The sequence below is a fragment of the Myxocyprinus asiaticus genome, chromosome 13 (genome assembly GCF_019703515.2).
Source record: "Myxocyprinus asiaticus isolate MX2 ecotype Aquarium Trade chromosome 13, UBuf_Myxa_2, whole genome shotgun sequence".
Taxonomy (NCBI): Eukaryota; Metazoa; Chordata; class Actinopteri; order Cypriniformes; family Catostomidae; genus Myxocyprinus; species Myxocyprinus asiaticus.
The window spans coordinates 36,330,744-36,354,053 of NC_059356.1; the positions used below are offsets into that span (position 1 = coordinate 36,330,744).

The window sequence follows — 23,310 nt, forward strand, 5'->3', positions numbered from 1 at the left end:
ATCCAACCTGATGGCGCTTGAGAGGTCCTGCAAAGAAGAATGGGAGAAACTGCCCAAAAATAGGTGTGCCAAGCTTGTAGCATCATACTCAAAAAGACTTGAGGCTGTAATTGGTGCCAAAGGTGCTTCAACAAAGTATTGAGCAAAGGCTGTGAATACTTATGTACATGTGATTTTTTTTGTTTTGTTTTTTTTTTTGTTTTTTTTTTGTTTTTTTATAAATTTGCAAAGATTTCAAACAAACTTCTTTCATGTTGTCATTATGGGGTATTGTTTGTAGAATTTTGAGGAAAATAATGAATTTAATCCATTTTGGAATAAGGCTGTAACATATCAAAATGTGGTATCTTGTAATTGCCTGTATAATGTATGGCATTGTTTTGTTCACGTTTTACATAGTTTATTGTATCTTTCTATTTGTATAATACTTAATTTCTACTCTTATCTGTTTTTTTGTTTAATCAGTTGATCTTGGACTCGTCTTTCTGGCCATGCTTCAAATTTCCATTAGGGGAAAGAAGTTCTCATTTTACCTTATTTGTTGACCTTGTACCTGAAATGTTGACAATGTAGATAACAAGGAATTCAGGTTAAGCACTCCCTAACAAAAATGTACTATGATAACCATAGTTTTCACCAAAATACCATTGTTACTACTACAGTTATCATTTTCCATTACTACTGATAAACCATAAAAATGTTCCTGAAACAGTGAAAGAAGCTTGGTTGGTGGTGGGCAGTCAGTGCTGGGTAGTAATGGATTACATGTAATCTGGAGTATGTAATAAGATTACAAAAGTCAAGTACTTGATATTAGATTAAATTACATTTAAAAATAATTGTAATCATATTACAGTTACATCTTAATGGATTACATATTAATTTACTGATCCCTCTTAATTATTTTTATATTTTTAATTAAAATCAGCCTACAGCTGATATATGTTCGGTAAGTCTTGGAGTGTTTTTGAATGGGTGGGTGGTTGTAACTACCGACCTGATACTAGCCAGCAGCCCTATTTACACTGAAGATGGAGCGGTAATCCACACATAAATGCAGAACTGATTGCATTAGTGTGGTAAAAACATTTTCGTTCGCAAAAGCTTTGTACTCATCTTAAGAAATGATTCTTTTGTTACAAATTTTGAGAGTTTCCTTTTTTCTGTGACGTTGATTCACAAATATAACTGGTCTGATCTGTTACCACACACGGATGGTGCTTTTAAAGGAATATTCCAGATTCAATACAAGTTAAGATCAATCAACAGTATTTGTGGCATAATAATGATTACCACAAAAAAAAAATTTCGGCTCTTTGCTCCTTTAAAAAAAGCAGAAATCTGGGTTCCAGTGAGGCACTTACAATGGAAGTGAAGGGGGTATTTTTTGAACGCTAAAATACTCATTGTTTCAAAAGTATAGACACAAGACACAAACATGTTAACATGATTTTTGTGTGATAAATTACTTTTTAACCTTTTCTGTGTAAAGTTTTAGCCAATTATACAACTTCATTGCCATGACGATGTAGTCAACAAACCCTAAAATGACTAAAATTATGATTTAAACAACTTTACAGCTCAAATAATACATGAGTTTTAACAGAATAATGAAAGTGCTTTTAAAAATGATAAACTTCACATTTTTACCTTTAAACCCTCTAAAAATTGGTTTCATTAACTTCTATTGTAGTGCCATACTGTAACCTCAATTGTTGCTTTTTTTTTTTTTAAAGAAAAGGAGGGATTTTCATCGAAAGAGGCAAAATGAATTTTTGTGGTAATCAACATCACGCCACAAGTGCTGTCAATTGAGCTTAACTTGTATTGAATCCAGAATTTTACTTTAATGCCAAAATTGCTGGAGTAGGAACATTTTAATTGTCTTTTTTATTTCACTTTACAAATGGCGAGGAAACCCCCCCCCCCCCAATTTTTTTTTAAAGAAATTCTCATATTTTGTACGTTTTCAAGGCATTTAAGCAACTTTGTCAAAGTTACATTTACCCTATTCAAATGCATGTGACATCAAATAATCTAAAAGGAATCAGATTATATTACCTTTAAAATGTAATCCAAGAGATTACGTTACTTACTACAGTTTTAGTCATGTAATTTGTAATCAGTACCAGATTACAGTTCGTTAGTAATCTACCCAGCACTGTGGGCAGTTTTATCGCAGTCAGCAACAATTGTAGTAACCAAGGTATTTTGGTGGAATCTTTCTACCACGGTACATCTTCAGAAAACCTAGCTACTCCAATTCAATGACATATGTCGACGAGAAACAAGACTGCAAATAATTCATGCATTATCTCCAAATGTTAATTTGCTGTAGCAGCTCTCCAGTGCGGTAGGTGGCAGTCAGCTGTTTCCAGAAGCAGGGGAGTTAAAAACTTGCTAATGCAGCGGGGCAAACTAGTTTGCTTTCAGTGGTGTCTGGTTGCTGCTGAAGTTCAAAAATAATACATCAAAAATGACCAAGCTTCAGCTTCTGCACCGCGCGCTGAATGAGCGTCTGATGGCGGCGGTGGAGCAGATCATGGAGATGGTCGGCTGTACGGTGCTGGAGTACGAAGAGGAGACGGTTCGGGTGCGGAAAGAAAACGAGGTTCTGAGACGGAGGCTCCGATGGATGGAGGGCGCAAATCCAGCGGATTGGCAAGGTAGCATGACAACAGGCCGGGATTAAAGCAGCTTTCCATGCAAAATACTGTGCAATACTGATAGCACAAGGATGATGGTGGTTTAAGGGAGAAACGTGAGCAGTTTTTGAAAGATGCATTTAGTTGCTGCATAGTTTTGTATTGTGCAGCTGATGCACGGCCGTGCACTGTTTTGGTTGAATTTGGTGTACAGTAGCAGCTGCTATTGCATAGTAATGCTAATTATACAAGAAGTTAAACATTTTATTAATAGTAGCAGCTTAAAATTATACTGTTTATTGTCAGAGGCGTAAAAAAGCATGCGGTTGCATTACAGACGGAAGCAAACATGGACCCGTTTGTTGTGTATCCATCCAGCGTTTTTCGCTCCAAAAACGTGAGAGGGCACGCGCAGAAAAGTGACGAGCCACAAAAACTCACAAAAGAACGTTAACTTGCATTTCCTTACAACTCAGAGCTCGAACTGAGGTTTAAAGGTGCACTCAGTAATTTTTTCCTCATTAAAAACGTTATACTGAAAAATAAATCAATAGTCATTTTGAAACATATGTATAAAAGCATGTGCCCTCACTTGAGATGAAGATTCCAGTAATTTCAGTAACCTTATAAAAGCTGTTTTATTCTACATGGAGAGGGTCCCCTCATAGGGGCTGCCATGTTGGATCACATGACCAGCCGAAAACGACTTGCTAATGCTGCTTTCAAGTGGACCTGGGAAGCTCGTACCTCCGAATTGGGCATTCCTTACAATGAAATGTCATACATTCAAGTGGAAAACAAAATACTGTAGATGCCAGACTTAAACAAATACACAAAGAATGAATGCAAAAGCTAATTTTCTGATGCACCGGTAGGGGCGATATGGCTTCAGAATTTACATCTCGATATTTCTCAGCAAATTGACAATATTTGATATCTCTAATTATGTTTTTGCTCTGAAATAGCATATTATTATTTTTTTTATCAGACGAACCATCATTTCATCTAAACAGCCATTTTAGCCATGTAGAATTAATATTTCAAATGTATTAAATAAAAGTCTATTTAAAAATGATGAAGGCATGTTTCGCACAGTTTTAAAATGTAATCATTTTCACGTTTATACTTATATTTAACATACAATCATATATGGAAGATTAATAAAAAAACAAGGTGGGCAAAAACTACTTCACTTATTTTTTGGAAACCAGATGAATATTGCATAGTACTAAATGATTACTGTGGAACTCAGTCAAGTTTATTATTATAATATAATACTGGACTATTATTTTTTTAGGATAAGATTTGTTAAAGATAAATTAATATATTTCTGCCCTATTTACTTCACCCTAACCTGGGGTTTTTATTTTGACACTGCAAGTGCAGTCGTGTTTGTCACCTTTATTATGGACATTTATTATGAAACGGGAAGTGAAATGTTTGTTTGACAGTTATGAGTTTTGCATCTTGTGAACCGCTGTCAAACTCTCCTTAACTGTTCCGCGTTTATAGATTTGTATATTAACTTTATAGCGGTTACTAATGTTTGGAATTGCGCGAACGCTTGAACCTGCAGTATTACACAATGCAGGTGAACTGCACTAAAAACACAAGCCCATGAGCCCCTCCTCCCCTGCACGTGCACATAGATCAGCGCATCGCCGGTTCATTCTGAAGCGGACACAGACCATGTTTATCCGTCTTTAATCGCAGCCTTTGGCAGTTAAATAAACTAGGGATGGGCACTCATCAATAATTTGGTATTCAAATAAAAAGGAATACTCAAATATTCTATTATTTCAATGAAGGTAATTAATGAGAGAGACATTATATAATAATTTTTTTAGTCAAAGTTTGCATCACCATTTAAAAAAAAAAAAACAAGCTTCTAATTACATCCAAAACAAGCTTATATTATGTCCTGTTTTTTTGTTGAAAACGTTTAAACAAGCAATGCGTGAAAACAAAAAAGTACAGTATCTCATGTCATGTTTTTGTTGAGAAAACAAGCATATCTACATGCTCAGTAAACTATACTCATTTATACACACATGTCCCTCCGCTAGCAAAGTCTTTCTCGGATGCCATGTTTGTTGGTTACAGAAGCGATGCGGGGATTAGGTTGCCACGGGGACGCTGCTTTCTGATGAGTGCGCATATACGGGAGTAAAGAGTACACCGCTTATCCAGTACATTTAAACAGGAACCCAACTTTCTCGCAGTAAGCCACATCGCAGTAACCCACTTTTTGGTGTCCATCTAAACATACTGACAGAGCTGTTTGCTCATCAAATGTGATCAACTTGTGTCCACACTCAGTAGTGCCACCCAGTGTATTCTGTTATAACTGCCAGTTTTAGTTTGTGTGTTCAGGATTTAATATGCATCTCACTGTATGTATGGCCAGCAAAGCAAAACTTTGCAAAATTTGAATAGTATTTTTACTATTTTTACTTATTGCAAAACGAATACTTGATTATTCGACTACTCGTGCACATCCCTAAAATAAACACATATGATCATATCTTCATTTTGATGTTATTTAGAATAATTATACAGCCCTGAATGATCGTTAAATTAGTCTACTGATGCACTCTATGAAACTTAATGGCCAACTAAAAGGCTCATTAAAATCATTGTGATATTGGTGAGTTTTACATCATCAGCAAAATCATCACGATTATATTGTGGGTATTCGATGTATCGCCCAGCCCTATGCACCGGTGAATAAATATGTGAATAAACCTGCATCACTTATAGATGACATATTTATTAATGCATGGTATTTAACAGTTAATTTGCTTAAAACAAACCAGGAAGGGTGAGTCAATAGTTGACTCCATAAATACCAAAATAATATTTTTGAAGAACAGATGTTGAAATAATTTAGTAAAATCAGTGGTTTCCATCATCATTCATGTATACATGCCCCTTCCAACATCCCAACTCTGAAACTCAGGCGTCATCTAGGATTTCGACTTTCCCACTCATAAATACAACTTCACTAGGTCGTTCATGTGCGTGGAACTCGGAATTACGCAATTTCTGACTCCACTTGAGGGGCACATTAATCTCAGTAACCACCCTGTTATTGGACACTTTCACTCATGGATTAAAGTAATCGTGGCTGATTGTGAATAATGTTTTCCTGCAGTGGCATCAGTAATTGGAAACTATTGCGTTTGAATGATGTTTTATCCACATCCCTAGTTGTCAGCATAAGTCCAAGATGACACAAACACCAAAATTACTGAGTGCACCTTTTAAGTCGGTACATTTCATATTGAGCTATTTTGTTGTTCGTTGTATGCACAAGTTGAAAATTTAAATCAGTTTAACTAGATAGGTAAAGTTTGTCAAGACAGACTTTGAAGTTGGCTTGACAAAGCTTTGTCTGAAAGTTTTAAATGGTTTTTAAAGTTTAAGGGTTGAAGGTTATACAGGCCTTACATTTAGAGAGAGAGGCAGAGAGTAGGGCTGCATGATATGGAGAAAAATGCAATATACAATTAGGGCTGGGAGATATATCGAATATTAATGATATAATCGAGATAATTTAGCTGAAGATGTAAAATTGACCAATATCGTGACTGTCGCGATGATTTTAATGTGCTTTGATTTGGCTATTCATAAAGAGCGCATCAGTAAACTAATTTCACGATCCTTCAGGGCTGCATAGTTAAACAAAATAACATCAAAATGGCGAGTTGGTCAAATGTGATTATTAATCCACAATGTTGTGATTTCTGTGTGTGATTCAGAACAAATCGGTGACGCACTGATCTGTGGGCATGCGCACGGCGGCGCTCTCAGATCAGTTCACATGCATTATGAAATCAAAGGCTGAGTTCGGAATGGCATACTACCATACTACTACTATTTCTGCCATAGAGACTTATGGCAAAATTAGTAAGAATAGTATGGGTAGTATGCCATTCGGAACTCAGCAAAAGTGATTAAGCTTATTGGGGGGATACCAGAGATCACAAACATAGTTGTCTTTTGTTCCAGAATGCATATAGACTGCGTAAAATATTTACAGATTCACCATTTGCTACATATCCACAAATTTGACACGTATTTGGAGAAACACGATTTTAGCCTTCGCTTTCAAATTATTTTGGCAATGCAAGTCTTTGTGATTTTCGATTGTTCACTATGGGAAAACTGTAAGTTGGATTAGTTACAAAAGACTAAGTACATGAAGTCAGAACAGTCTATGTGGTATGTGCCGAGTTAGGTTGATGTAGCTTTAAAGCTCTTACAGTTGATTGTTTTGATCTTGGTTTAGGGATTTTGGAAGTGGTACAAACAAACACTTGATCTCATCAAATGGTCACTTTTGTGACCACAGTGTTTTTTGGTTTGTTGAAATTCTCAGGCCCATCAGAACCTGTTATGCTTACCACCCTGGATAAGTCCAATCCATCCCAGCAAGAGGAGAGTACTGTCAGCTTTAGATTTGAACTGGAATCAGAAGAACTTGTGATCAAAACAGAGACCATTGATCACCCATTGAATGCAAGACCTGACAGCAGCCATGCCACATTACCTCAAAGCACTGATCAGGGATCTGCCATAGCTGGGACGAGTGCTGGTATTAACTATAGCCTGACAGATGGCATGACCTGGGACTCCAACCAAAGTTACATGGCCCCTTTGGACTTTGATCCAACTTCAAACAGCAGAGTCAGCAGCTGGAGAGAGGGTTCCAGAAGGCAGAGGATGTCATTTGCCTGTCCAGATTGTGGTAAAGTCTTTGGAAGTAAACAGAGGCTGATGTTTCATATGCGCATCCATTCCACAGAGAGGCCGTATGCGTACCGCAGGCGCAAAGCATGTTTCTACGGCGACAAAAATAAAAGAAAGAATAAACTGCATGGTCTCTCACAGGTGAGCTTCAGAACTAAAGTGTTAATTTTACATGAATTAAATTATAATGGTGAAATGGTATTTTCCACTGTTTATTCTTTACATTTTTTATCTTGCTTTTGCAAACACTGAATGCTTGTAAAGGATGATTAACGTAGCAGTGACCTAAAATCATCTAAATCAGCAGGGTGCGTTAAATTGCTGCGTTTAACAGTTGTCTCTCACACACAGCTGTCAAGGAAAATTGGGGATGATCTGTCAGATGGGTCTGAGCAGACGAACGGGAGTAGTGCATTAGCCGAACGTCTGGCTATTACTGGGCCAGAACAAGACCAAGACAGCCCAACTACTGAAAGTGACACTAGTAGTGATAAAGATCCAGAGAACAGTACTGCCAACCCTGTGCATCTTGTACACCAGCAAAAAGCAAAAAAGCGAATGCCTTGTTGCCCTCATTGCAGTCGGGTGTTTATACGGCCCGGTCGGTTAGCAGCGCACATAAAGAGACATTTGATGGAAGCAAGGAGACATTCTGTGAACCTCCCAAATACATATTCTGCAAGGAATGAGATGGTGGATGAGAAGAGGAAACTACCCAAGGTACCACATTTCATGTTCTTTAGTTTAATAGTGTGTGTAGATGTACGTACAGTGGGGTCCAAAATCTGAGATCACTGGAAATAAAAGCAAAATACAAGCATTTTCTCTAATGTAATACAGTATATATTAGCTAGCCTATATTATAGTATATTTTCAGCATAACAATTTGAGTGAAAAGTTGAATTGAAAACTGAACATTAATTTCAGAATTCTGTAGTATTTGTTATTTCCCCTTTTTGCTTTTATGACAGCATGCACTCGAGCTGGCATGGACTCCACAAGGTTGTGCAAAACCTTATTCATGTCATTTCATGTTATTTGTGACCTTTTGTACAAAGGAATTAACATGGTCATTGTCAAATGACCACAAATTTGCCTAAATTTGATTAGTGAGTGCACGAAAGAATAAGTGCACAAATACTTTTCATAAATTTGTTTAATTGTATTTTTTTCATGATAAAATAGAGAAGAAGAAAAAAAAATCCCAGATTTTCAATGTGGTCTTAGACTTTTGGCCCCGCTGTACATAAACATTCTTCTTTTCCCACATAGGCGTTATATACTTTGTGCATGTCAACTTTGATGATGAGTTTATCTTTTTATTTTTCTGAAAGACCACTGAAATGTAAAACAACAGTATACTCAGAATATATAATTTTATTTGATACAAGCAAAATGCTTTTGTGAGGCAGTCACAGCCAAATATCACACACTGCTATTATAAAGTGTTTAATTTGTTGATGTTATATTCGAAAATTGGCACCCAGAAAGGATTTTAAAAACAAACAAATCAAAATTTGCATAGTCAATCAGTGAATCCTAAAATAGCAAGCGCGTATATTTGGATGAACTGAACATACTCCCACAGCTACAGCCAATCTACGAAGAGAACAAGAAAGTGACTACTGAAGCGGATGCAGTTTAAACGGTGAGTTTGGAGGCGAAAACGTTAGTTACAAAAACGAGCAGAAATGTGGTTCAAAACGCATGTATTTCATCCAAACTTTGTGTGAATTTCCTCAGATTGCTTGTAACTGTAGAGATTACTTCTGCAACTGTGAAAAAACAACAACCATGTTTTAAAGTGCAAAAGGTATTATTTAAATTGGGGTAGTGCCACCAGTCTAAAATGGAATAAACTAGATGATATATGTTCCGTTTTTGTCAGTTAACTTGTTGCATGTTACTAGTTAGATGAGTAACTAATTAATTGTTTCCATGTAGTGTTGTAGTACTTGGATTCATAATTAGTCTGAGCTTCTTGATTTGGAAGATTATGTAGATTAAGACAATCATCAATGTTCATATTGTAGGTCTATTTATACCCTGCATTACTATGCAAAAATACCTCCAACTAATTGAATGCATTCCATACGTAGTTTCACAGTCAGACCTGCATGCTATTGTATAATATCTTTAATGCAAATAAGTAACATAACCTAAGATGGAACACAGATCTCATGTTCGTATTTTTTCTCATTGTTTCACAGGGGGCGCCTTTACCACAGCGCTGTTTTAGCAAAGTTTGGGACTACTTCTCAAAAGATGAATTTGGTGAAGTGTTCTGCAATACATGTTTAAACAGAATTAGTCAGGGCTCCAGCAACGCTGCTCTGAAGAACACCTCTAATTTGTGGTCTCATCTTAGATCAAAACATAAAAGTAAATATTTAGAGGCAAAAGGGTTCAGCAGCCAAGTAAATGTGCTGATGAACGCTTTGGACACAACTGTGGTCAAACTAGAGCATTCTGAGCAAGAAGAAAGCATTGTAGAAGGAGAAAGTGAGATAAGGAAGGTGTTAATACCTGAAGAACCATGCAGTGTAAATGTGTAAAAACATGTTAAAAATGGAAATCACAACTTTTTTCATTTCATTTATCATTTTGATTTTTACAGTTTGAATGAAACCTGTACTGTATATATGTGTATATACTGTGTGTGTGTGTGTGTGTATATATATAAATATATATATATATATATATATACATACACTGGTGGCCAAAAGTTTGGATTAATGTACAGATTTTGCTGTTTCGGAAGGAAATTGGTACTTTAATTCACCAAAGTGGCATTCAACTGATCACAAAGTATAGTCAGGACATTACTGATGTTAAAAACAGCACCATCACTATTTGAAAAAAGTCATTTTTGATCAAATCTAGACAGGCCCCATTTCCAGCAGCCATCACTCCAACACCTTATCCTTGAGTAATCATGCTAAATTGGTACTAGAAAATCACTTGCCATTATATCAAACACAGTTGAAAGCTATTTGGTTCATTTAATGAAGCTTAACATTGTTTTTGTGTTTATTTTTGAGTTGCCACAGTATGCAGTTGTTTTGAGGAGTGAAGGCTATACAATGCTTGAAATTGCCAAGAAAAACTGAAGGTGTACACTACAGTCTTCAAAGACAAAGGACAACTGGCTCTAACAAGGACAGAAAGAGATGTGGAAGGCCCAGATGTACAACTAAACAAGTGGATAAGTACATCAGAGTCTCTAGTTTGAGAAATAGATGCCTCACATGTCCTCAGCTGACAGCTTCATTGAATTCTACCCACTCAACACCAGTTTCATGTACAACAGTAAAGAGAAGACTCAGGGGTGCGGAAACATTTCAAAGAAAAAGCCACTTTTGAAACAGAAAAACAAAAAGAAAAGGTTAGAGTGGGAAAAGAATCACAGACATTGGACAACAGATAATTGGAAAAGAGTGTTATAGATCTTAACCCCACTGAGTTTTGTGGGATCAGATAGACTGTAAGGTGCATGAGAAATGCCCGACAAGACAGCCACATCTATGGCAAGTGCTACAGGAAGCGTGGGGTGAAATGTCACCTGAGTATCTGGACAAACTGACAGCTAGAATGTCAAGGATCTGCAAAGCTGTCATTGCTGCATGTGGAGGACTTTTTGATGAGAACTCTTTTAAGTAGTTTAAGAAGTTCTGAACATTTTTTTTCAAATTGTAATTATTAATGTCCTGACTATACATTGTGATCAGTTGAATGCCACTGAATAAAAGTACCAATTTCTTTCCATAAGAGCAAAATCTGTACAGTATTCCAAACTTTTGGCCACCAGTGTATGTACATGTATTTGTGTGTGTGTGTGTGTGTGTATATATATGTATATGCTTTAATAAAATCTTTTGTTTGAAAATAAGTGTTTTTGAGTCATTTTGGGTGGTTTGGAACAATACACTCAGGGACAGTTGTTTTTACCAATACCTGTTTTAGGTGACAAAGTCAGTGTATACTATTTAAATGACTTTTGTTTTTGATTCTGTCAGTGTTAACTACATCAAATTACATGTATGCAAAGTATGTGTGTTTTTGTAAATGCACCTATAATGCTATGGCATTATACACAAAAACTTGAATGTAAAAAATGTACTCCAGAAATGAAAATTCATAATATTGGGATATCGGTGCCCTGAATTTGCCACTTTCAAATTTTCTGTATGAGTCTCTTAAAAAAAAAAAAAAAAATTAATTAAAAAAGAAAGAAAAAAAGCTCTCTTCCTTAAATCACTTCTAGTATTCTTTTCCTAACCAGACTGGTTTTTAACACTTTGTTCTTCATTCATGTAAAATCCAGTGAATATTACATTGCATACGTGTATTTCCTTGCTCCTCTCATTGTCAAATGGACTTTTTTACAGAAGCAAAGGATCGTAAATAATGATGCGGTGGTGAAGGACAGAGCAAAAAGGCTTAAGAAGAACATGCCAGTCCAGAATAAGGTACCCGCTCTCAAAATGTCAATGAAGAATGTTTTGTTTTATACGGAGATCTGGATGTGATACCATTTCTATTTGTCTATAGCTGTTCAACTTTTTACCATTGCTGGGTATATGGTGTATCATCAAAATAATTTTGGATATTTGTATTCCTCCATAGCTGTCTAAGGGAAAAACAAAGGAGGCAGACCCTAAAAACAGTGGAAGTACAAAAGTACATAGTACGAAAAGAGTGAAAGTGCAAATGAAAATATTTCCCTGCCCACATTGCGATAAAGTGTTTGCTCGTGAAGGATGGCTGGGGCCACACATTCAGATGCGTCACTTTAAAGAGAATAGTATTAGTTACTTTGACAGCTTGCCTGGCAGTGGCCTGAGGAGGTCACGACGACCCTTCACCAAGGTTGGTTGTTTGGTTTACAGATTTGTAATTTAATATGTTTTTGCTACCTGGTCCCATGGGAAAATCTTGTACTTGCGGCTACAGATTGCTGCAGTTTCTAGATGAGATGTCTATTGAGTGGCACTAAATGAGACAAATCAAGATTAGAGAGGAAGGTTACAGTATTAGTAAATACATTTCAGTCTGTTCCTTACTCAAAGCTAGTGTATGACTTCAGAAGACTTGGAATAAAGTGCACAAGTTGTATGGGATGGTTTTAAACTTCTGTGAAGGATCCCAATACATATATTTTGTTGTACAAGCAATTGAAAGTTTTCCTGCAGCTCTTCTGTTTGAGCATGGCATTAGCAATGCCAAGATCATGGTTTCGACTCCCAGCGAACACACAAACTAACTGTACCTTCAATGTACTTTGAATGCAATGTATGGAGCTGAAATGCATCTGAAAATGCAGTGGTTTCTTCTAAGGTTATTTTGAAATTAAAATACATTTTAAGCTCCAGGTAGGGGTAGATTCAGGGATAGGCTTGGTAAAAAAAATGCATTAATGTTGTTTGGGTTTGGTTTTTAAAATAAGGCAGATCTATATGTTTGGAGATATTTTTGGCTTTTCAACCTTATTAAAGTCTTATCAGTATTGGACATAATAAAACTTGCTTTTTGGTGTCACTCAGTGGATATTTCACCAGAAAATTGCTGCAATTCATCCCAGCAGGTAATGCAAAATGAATTCATAGTAAAAATTTTCTCATGAGATCAGGTTGTGTTTTTGTCATTTTAATATATATCCTGTTTATGTTACTTATTTTGTAACATTTTATTTTTGTATAACTAACCAAACTTCACGTATGATTGATAAGGTATTTTATAAGGGCACACCTGATGCAGAGGGAATATCTAAGGAGTCAAAACAAGAAAATAAAGCCAACCTGATCGTTATTGTGCCCAAAGTAAATATAAATGAGGCAGTACAGAGTGCAGATGGCCATAAAATAGTAACGGAGTCAAAGAGAGCTCCCGAGGAGCCAGAGGAATCAAAAAAAGATGCCTCAGACTTTGACAGAGAAACATCAGGCACTGAAAGTCTGATGAACACGTTTCCTTGTGAATTATGTGACAAAACATTTATGATGAAATGGAGGCTGAAGAAGCACAAGAGGACGCACATAGCACAAAATCTACTACTGCACAAAAGAAGAAAACGGATGTTGATGGATGAGGAAAGTCTAATGGAAACAAAGCTTAAGCAACAAAAACAAGAAAGCAGAGAAGCAAAGAAACCGAGTGAGGAGGAGGAAAAGCTTAATGACAAGGGGTCAACAAGTAATACACAGCCAAAGAAATCGGTATGCTGCCTTTTAGTAAAACCTGTGGAATGATCAAAATGAAAATTGAGTAGTTGACATGAAATACTTTTTTGAAAGTCGACATGGCCTGTGGTGTGACATGCTATATACGCCATCTCACACTATTTTAAAAAGCATTTAGCTAATCATATAATTATGCATGCAGTTTTAATTACCTCATATTAATTGAGAGTCTATGTGCAATATTTGTCATTTTAAAAAGCATTTGTCACACAGCACCATTTAAAAATGATTAGTGAATTTTAATAATTATTTATTATTAATTGTAAAAAACTATAAAGAAATGGTTTCTGGTCTTAGCACCTAAATATAGACTTTGCCTTATATATTCATCAAACTTTTTACCTAAACTCTTGCTGCTTATCAACTACACAAATGCATGAACGCAATTCTAAAAGATTCTCTTGCATATGAGATGTTTATTATATGTAAACAGAATTTCAAAATGTCAATGTATTCACACATTTGATAGTTTTACAGGACAAAGCTTATCAAATAAACCTGGTTTGTTCCAATCAAAAATCTTTATATTTTTAGCAATCAATGGAAGATGCTGAAATGATGGTAAAGAACAAACCTGGCTGTTGTGTCTGTAAATACTGTGGCAAAATCTATACCCGTATAAACTGGTTGAAGAAGCACATGCTTGGACATCGAAAAGAAAAGCTTGTTGCCAGAAATGAACAGTCTGAAACTGATAAGATGCAGAGCAATGAAGGAAACACCAATAAACCGGTATGTTATTTTAAATAATAACAAAAATGCACAAAACTGAAACTCTGGGTCATTCTGCATAGTTGGTATATTTTGTCTTTCATTAATGTGTGAAATATTACTAACAATCAATAACTGATGCCAACTTTTACTATTTAATTTTTCCTAAACACAAATCTCAACTTCTTTCCCCCAAATGTGTTTATTATTTAAAAGTGGATATTTGTAGATAGTCTTTCTAAGCATGTTGAATTGTCATGGCCTTGAGATTAAGGCTAGTAATGTTGGACTGTAAAACTGTCAACCCTATTACTTTTCTGAAGGTTGTATTATTTGGCAACACAATTTAGTTTAACACCTAATTTCTGAGAGAGTGTTTAATATCTTACAGAAAATTTGGTTTAAACGGCCCCCATTTCAAAAAATGACCCATGCATAAATGTATATTTATAAGGATCCCCAAACATTTCATTTCAGAGCAGCAAAACCAGAGGTCAAGGATCATTTCCCTGCCCATTTTGTGACAAAGTTTTCACCAGGGAAATGCGGTTGTTGATGCATATGCAGATTCATTCTGGTGAGAAACCGTATTCCTATCGGCAGCGCAAGGCACAGTTTTATGGTGACATACGTTGCAGACTCCCGAGAAACCATAATCATGAGGTAGGAGACTATATAATAATCATTATGACTGCTGGTTTCTTCCCTATTTATTTGTTCGGAGACTACTTTAAAAATAAGACAAATTATTACAACGATGAAGGATGCTTTGAAGATTATCCTTGAATTCTAGATCATGTTGACTAGGAGTGAGAATCAGCCGGGACCTGGCGATAAAATATTATGTCATTATCTGTGATAAACTGTGATGTATTGTGATCTCTTACTCACTTGTTTCTCATTCATCTTCACTGGACTTTGGTGCTTAGTTTTTGCAACAAGTGCTGAACTTCCTGCTTTACGTAAATGTAGATCATAGGCACGTCAGTGTCACAATGCTTTGTCTTTTTTTTTTTTTTGTGTTTAAGTGTAAGCATTTTAAACAATGCTTAATTTTTATTGGACTGAGTGAACATTTTTTTATTTTATTTTTAATACAGGTTTCCACAATTCCGCCATTAAGGGGAAACAGGGATGTGTCTGAAGAATCTGCGGGTGAAGAAACAATAAATGAGGACAAATCTGCACATCTGAGCATCAGTGCAACTGATCCAGTATCTCAAGATCTCTGTCAACCACAGTCTGCACTGCAGGCCTGTACTGGCAGCCTCAACATTCTACCTCAGACAGTTACTGGGCAGCCTAATCAAAGAACTGAATCAGAGTTGGTCAGTGATGTCATAAGCCACATCAATTTGCAGCCCAGGATTGTTCTAGAACCCATTATGACTGAATGCAAGTACTTGAGCACAGTTTCTGGGGTAGGTGATGTCAAAACAGACAGTTCTGAAAGAAGTGGCTTTGATCTTGAACAAACCTCATGTCCAGCATTGATTGATGATGAAATGGGTGATGTTATGAATGATCACATTGTGGGTTACAAGCCTGGTGTTGGCTACAGTGGTATTTCTGAGACAGACATTGTCTGTGTGGAGGTTGGATCCCTACAGCAGGTATCTCAAACAGAAGTAGAGCTTAACAACACAGTAGTCCCACAGGCCACTGAATTCTCTGTGGGAAATAACACAAAGGGACAACAAAAAGTGGTTTCAGAGAACCAGATACCAGTGATAGTAATAGATGATGAACCAGAACAGTCAGCAACCCAAACAAGCACTTTTGCAAGCAGCTTGGAATCAGCAAGTTCAGAGCCAATAACTGCTGCTAAAAATGCCCCGACTGGATGTGGAAAGACTAATTGGGATCGTGAAGAGATCTCTGCTATGAAGTTAACTGTTATGGAACCGACTCCATTTTTAGAGTCTGTGTTCAAAGAAACCACTTCTGGTGCCATGCAGAAAAACATTGACTCAGAACTTTTTGTTGTCCTCTCAGACAGTGAAGATGATGTGGATGATGATATGTTGGGTCCCTCTAAAGGTTTAGATAAAAAGAAAATAGCCTCAGTGGCTAGCATATCAAAAGAACAATTGGATGCTAGCAGAACTGTCATTCCTGAATCAGTGATTAAGGCTCCAAATAATGACTCCCAAATTCCAGCTCCAGATGCAATGGAATCCATAACGGAAGATCCCACAACTATAGACAGTGCCTCACAACAAACTGATTCTGATGCTGACACTGATGTTGAGTTTGTACCCAATGAAAGAAATGATCAGAGTATCTCTAATGACCTACTCATCAAAGACCAAATGGCCTCTGCTGGCATCAAACAAACAGAGGACAGCTCCATGACTCAGAAGAAGGAGATGAAAATATCTGGTTTGATATTTGCTGGTCAAGAATCTCTATCGCAGCATTTACAAGGTCATACTGATAAGAAACTTCTAGACATGAAGATTGTCTTTGGTGATGAAAGAAAAAATAAGAAACACGGTGTAAACCAACAGGTATGACAAACTAGCAGATTCAAAAGTAGAATACAGGTTCAGAAGTAAATATGTTGTAAATAAATCAGTCAAAATGTAAAGAGAGTTGAAAATATATGAACAGAGCAATTTAAGTAAGGTTATTAATTTAGATTTAATTATGTAGTTTAAAATATTTCTTTCCTCAATGAAGATGACAGAATATGGTGGAGTTGATCCATCAAACAACTCAGGGAAAAGTGATCCCTCAGTAAAAAATATGATTACTAATGAGTTGTCTTTGAACAAGGCTGAGTCATTTGTAAAAATTTCTGAGAAATTTGGAGTCTTCACAACTAGTTATGATGGCAGTGGAGAATGAAAAGCATATTGCTGGTTTTGTGGGGAGTCATGTAGAAAGATGTAACTGAACCTAAAGTATGAACACCCAAGGGAGCCAAAAGTGGTAAAAGCTTTAAGCCTTGACAAAAACTGTGAGGAAAGAAATTGAGTAGTTTTGCCATTAAGAAAAACTTCAAACATCAGAGATTATAGAATGGACAATGATGAAGATACTGTTTTCTGCCATCTTCATTTTTGCCAGGGGTCTTATCGAAATAACCCATTTCAACAACATTGTCTGACTTGTGAACAAAAGAACAGCAAAGGTGCATCCTGCTCAACCCAGGAAATTGTTGATGAAGAATTAAGAAATCCAACTCCAGACACTATCGGCAGTTCCAGACTACAGCCAATTGTAGAGTCAGCTAATACTCCCTTATCTAATCCTAATGTTAGCACACTGCAGAAAACCTCAGATTCAAGGGATCATCCAATTCTAAACCATAGGGCACATGAAGCACAGCAGAACGATACTCAAGAATCAGACACTCTGGTGCATACTACTAATTGTGATCTAGAACACATAAGCCCTCCTACTGTTGACCCTTGGTACACTGCTGCACAGAAAACATGTTACCAAGAACCAGAGAGGCCTCCTGTCTCGGACGATCTTAATGCAGTATCATCAAATCCATCTTGTCTAGATCCTTGCCAGTCTGCTGCCATTAATCTTCCCCATCTGGAATCAGAGTTTCCTCCCTTAGTAAAAACTGGCAGTAGTACAACAAAGAACTCTGATGTGGAGATGCTAGAAGAACCACTCCACAGAACTCCTAGTCCAGAAACTACAGTTTCAGCCCCTTCCATTTTAAACATCTGTTGTAACATTCTTCAGCAGTCTTCTGTAGAACAGACAGATCATCCTCAGCCTTGTGCTGGACTGGGTGCATTGAACAAAACTCTTTTTCCCGAACAAGATAAGTCTTTTGTATCCAAAACTGGCTGCTCTGACACACAACAAACCATTGTTCAAGAATGTGATGGTTGTTTGCCTCATGATACTGGGTGCAGTGAAGACCTTAAACTTTCTTCAAAACCAAAGGAACTGTTAACTTCAGGTTTGGACTTCTCTGACTCTTCCTCAACACACAATATGGAATCAAACAGCATTTCCAATTTAGCTGTGATTGGTAGTACAAATTCATGCAGTGATGATATACAGCATATCCATGATTTGAATGTAGATAGGAGCCTCTTTCTGGGCTCAGGAAGTTGTGATGAAATTGAAAGTCCAGACCCTGGCAGTTGTGGTTATCAGCCAACAGTAGATCCAGAATCAAACTCAAATCCTCCTTTTCAAGACATCAAACCCAAAGCAGTAGAGCAGATGTCTTGCCTTAAATCCCATGGTTGTAATCTCCAAGAAGAACCTCACAAGATTATTGATGTGGATGACAATAGCATTGCTGTTGAAGCTGAACATGACTCAAGCATATCAGTGACCAGCAAGCACAAGAGGAAAAAAAACAACCAGAACAGCAGTTTGAAAGAGGATGAGTCTATGAAAAGTTGTCCAAGTGTTCTTTCTCAGGTTGTTTCCTATTTTAATAAGCAATATTTTTTGCAATGCAAGCTCTTGGCTAGTGGTGCTCTTTTGTAAAAAATTATTCTATTGTTTACAGTAATACTGAAAGTGCTGATCTTTGGTAGCTACTCACAGTTTTGCTAAAATTGACCATAGAAAGCATTTGAGAGATTAGAGGTGAAATAATATAAAATGTAATGTATTATTGTTCCTTTTATGCAGTCATTCACAGACAATGATGCATTATCAACAAGCTCATTTGAAAAAGCTCCAGAGGGCCCTGAATGCCAAACCAATTCCAGTGATGAAAAGTCCAGATTGTTCAAGACACATTACTGCATTTACTGCAAGAAACCACGTTATAGAATGATTGCACATCTCCAGTCTGCTCATCCTAGTGAACCAGAGGTTGCAAAAGCTCTTAGCTTTGACAAGAGCTCAAAAGAAAGGAGACAGCTCTTGAGTCTTCTCCAAACCAAGGGAAATGTTCTACACAATACAGATGTGGTTAAAAATAGTACGCGAGATGTAAAACCATTTGCGAGGTTTGCAGTATCTAGCTCATTTGATGACCGTGTTAATTGCATCTACTGTTTAGGGTTATTTAGCAAGAAGTCTTTTGATACACATTTAGAGCAGTGCCAGGGCAAATGTCCTCAAAATGCTGAGACTAGCGGTAATGAAATGCCACACACTACTGAAATAAAGGCTGAACACGAATCAACAAACTGCTCAAATGAAGAAGTAAGTCTCTCACAGTGTAATGTTGATCAAGAGCGATCAATAACTCCAACATCAGAGATCAGCTCCATCACAGCTTACCCAAACCGTGACTGCATCCCCAGAAGTCCTGGTAATGATTTCAGCCCACCTCAAAATGCCCAAACTGTGTCTGATGACCTAAGTAAGAGCAGTGTAAAAGCACAAACACATGAAACGTGGAGGAGAGGGAGGAAGAGAAAGAGGAGGTCCTGTCATCAAAATCAGGTAAATGACTTATTGTTTCTCATTCAGTAACTTTATCAGGGCTCATAACAATGGATCCTTACATTGTTCTCAGATCGTAGGGTTAGGGTGTTTTTTGTGCCATTTTATCTTCCGCATGGTTGAGCACTGTAGCCTTTTAAAAATATAGTCTATTGACCGTGAGCCTGGACGGGCGTGTTCGACGTATACGCACTACGACTGCTTTGTGATGCTCTTTAGCATAGTCAATGGCAGGTGCATGTGCGGACAGTACGCTCATACTTTGCTGATGATGAAATTGGTGTCACGTGTTGAAAAACAAAGTGCACTTGTGGTCTTTACTGTATGTTTTCGAAGAGATCTTAAAGGGATAGTTCACCCAAAAATTCTCTCATTATTTACTCACCCTCATGATATCCCAGGTGTGTATGACTTTCTCTCTTCACCAGAACACATTTGAAAAAAAAAAAATAGAAAAATATCTTAGCTCAGTAAGTCCTTAAAATGCAACTGAATTGAGATTTCTCTTTTGAAGCTCCAAAAAACACAGAAATCAGCATAAACTTCATATGACACCAGCTGTTAAATTCATGTCTTCTAAAGTGACACGATTGTTTTGGTGTGGAATAGATAAATATTTAAGTACTTTTTTAACTCTAAATCATGCTTCTGGTCAGGAGCGGTACGCGCATGTGACGTGTGCATCACAGCCAGAAGAGCAGCAGCTGTTTACAAGTGAGGAGGAACGCTGTACAGTAGCTTGGTTGATTTTGGTTTAGATCTATATTTATCTGTTTCTTTACTCACAATGGTGCATTTGTTTGCTTATCCTGGATGTCTCAACCGAGTGGAGAACGTGAGATTACATCTGTATCATGGCAACGCTTGTACATCACAAGAGAGACCGCTTGGACTCCACCCTCTCTTGAACCTTACCCTCACCATTGATTACAGTTAAAAAGTATTTAAATATTGATATTTTACACACCAAAAGTGATCGTATCGCTTTAGAAGACATTAACCGCTGGAGTCGTATCAATGACATTTATGCTGACTGTCTGTGATTTTTGGAGCTTCAAAAGAGAAATCTCCATTCACTTGCATTTTAAGGACCTACTGAGCTAAGATATTTTTCTATTTTTCTTCAAATATATTCTGGTGAAGAAAGTCATACACACCTGGGATATCATGAGGGTGAGTAAATAATGAGAGAATTTTAATTTTTAGGTGAGCTGTCCCTTTAAGAGGCCAGCAGATAGGCTATTTTGTATAGTCACTGAGTATTTATTTAAGACCATAAGGTTTGACCCCCTGCACGTTTTACTTTTACTTTTTAGAATTCCTACCTTTCAATGATTTTTCCCCCTCTTGTGTAGACATTGTTCATGGAGGATGATTTATTGGGTGAAGGGGAGAGTTCTACACCCAACTCAAAAGTATATGCATGTCAGCACTGCGGTGCAACCTTCTGCAGTCCCTACAAGCTGCGTAGACATGAATACACTCACACAGGTCAGTGAGAATACAATACCTCTCAAGTATTCACAACATACATGTTCATACCACTCTAACTCCTATCGACGCAAGCTAGTCATAGCGACAAAGGTAGCATAGTTACTCATCAACATCTTTAAAAATACCTAAATCAATCTGGAAAAAGCCAGAATAATTTATGCTCATTCTCGACTGCAATTCTGTGTTTTACACTTCATTAGATGAGAAGCCATTCTGGTGCAATCAATGTAATATGGGCTTTATCCAGGAGTATTGCCTTTTACAGCACAAAACAACATGCACTTAATTTGTTATTTTTGAATTTCAATAAGTCTAATTCTAAAAATTGTAGTATGATACTAGTGTTTGTATTGTCCTCAGGTTGCACTCCATCTTGCACAGACCAAGTAAAATTGAAAAGGTCAAAGAGAGGAGTCCATAGTGAAGAGACGTCAGTAAAGGATGAAGCTAGAAAAGAGGTAAAGAGCCTAATTTTTGCTATATGCTTTAATAGATCATAGGATAAAAGAGCTAAACAGAAAGAACATTCTTGTTTTATTAGTTAACACAGCCACACAAAGAGAGTCCCGAAGACTTGCTAAACACTGTTAATGAGAGCACTGGTGAAGAAGCTGCATCCACATATCAAGGTAAAGATACTGCTTGTTATGCAACTTCTGAAAAGCATCACAACACCCAACAATAAGTCCCAAACCGTGAAGGTTGGCCCTTTTAATAAGACTTCAAAAAAACTTTCTGACATCCAAAATGTTCAGTGCTGGGACACTTTAGGACCAGAATTGAGAACCTTCTATGATGTTAGAATAATTTGTTGATGACCAGACTTGGGCTGTGTTTACACTGTCACACAAAATAAGATTATTTTGCTCACATCTGGCACAGATCGGTTGTTGAACGTGTAAAAAGAAAAATCTGCACGAGATCGGATTTTTTCGCATCTAATCTGAGCCACTTCCAAATGTGGTTTTAAATCAGATACATATCCAGTATCTGGACATCTGAACTACATCTAAACACATATATCCGATTCCCCTTGGCAATGTCATCACTGTTAGCGTTTGCGCACAGGGATTGCTTTTCTTAACGCCGTGTCCTTATGAAGCAGACGTGCCTGTAGGCGCTCGCACAAAAACTCAAAGCTTCTCTTTTTGAGGAAATTACGTGTACACTCCCTGTCGTCAAACATGTGGACTTGGTCCCACCACTCCTGACCTTTAAGGTCTTAGCCACGCTTCTCATCTGACTGATGTTGAAATCATTAAAGCCGTGGTTACCATGGCAGCAGTAAAAAGTCGCTTTTGCCTTTTTTGCCTAATTAATTGCAATCGCGTGCAATTCTGCCTACTTTTGAAAACCTGAAATGGCACAAGTCCATTCAAAACCCGAGGGTGAACCGTGGCGCTCATAAGTGAAAGTGACAAGCAATGGAATCATTCTAGTTTGGCAGGGAGATTAATGTAAACACTGATATCAGTTACGAGTCATGTCTTCAGTGAATCTAAATAGGCGGGACAAAAAATCAGATTCGGTCAAAAGATGGGATCTGTGCATTAAGCCTTGCAGTGTAAACACAGCCTTGGTTGATGAGGGACAGGCATTCCTACTGTGCGCTGTAGTTGCTGGTGTGCTCTTTTACTTCACAGAAGGCTTCTTTTGTTTCAGACACAGAGGAAAGTGAGTTCCACTGGGAAGAAGCAGGTCACAGCAGACAAGACACATGCTAAGGCTTGACAGCCTGAAGACTCACTGATCGATAGAAAGTTTGAATTATATTTTAGTGTCATGTTTTAAAAAAGCAACATGTTTTGTTTTTGTAAATATGTTTTTTTTTACAGTGGATTTAATAGCCGTCTCAATCTGATATGTTATATACTTTTATGGAATGGTTCATTTCAGCCTACTGTATTGTGTAAATCACACATAGCATATTTTTAAATGGTTCACATCATGTCCTATTAATGGCATAGAAAAAAAGCCCCCATTTGATATTCTGATGTAAAATAGTTCTTAACAAAAGTAAAAAACTTTTAGAATAAAAACATTTGGGAAACGTTGCCATATGGCAACTCTGTAGGACAATGGAAAGT

General features: G+C 37.1%; 1 protein-coding gene across 2 annotated transcripts; it reads left to right on the top strand.

The window, feature by feature from the left end:
• Positions 1-1,942: 1,942 nt before the first annotated feature.
• On the top strand, positions 1,943-23,024 carry LOC127450884 (uncharacterized). 2 transcript variants are annotated; one of them, XM_051715328.1, is made up of 15 exons: positions 1,943-2,666; positions 7,027-7,538; positions 7,749-8,117; positions 11,786-11,866; positions 12,024-12,266; positions 13,127-13,612; positions 14,171-14,368; positions 14,825-15,010; positions 15,448-16,857; positions 17,420-18,748; positions 18,965-19,729; positions 21,085-21,220; positions 21,584-21,681; positions 21,765-21,852; positions 22,886-23,024. In XM_051715328.1, exons 1-15 carry the CDS (start codon positions 2,477-2,479, stop codon positions 22,945-22,947), a joined length of 6,153 nt encoding a protein of 2,050 aa, XP_051571288.1. In that variant the 5' UTR covers positions 1,943-2,476; the 3' UTR covers positions 22,948-23,024. The 2 variants fall into 2 exon arrangements, with proteins under 2 accessions (XP_051571288.1, XP_051571289.1); XM_051715329.1 differs by lacking the exon at positions 17,420-18,748.
• The last annotated feature ends 286 nt before the right edge of the window (positions 23,025-23,310 follow it).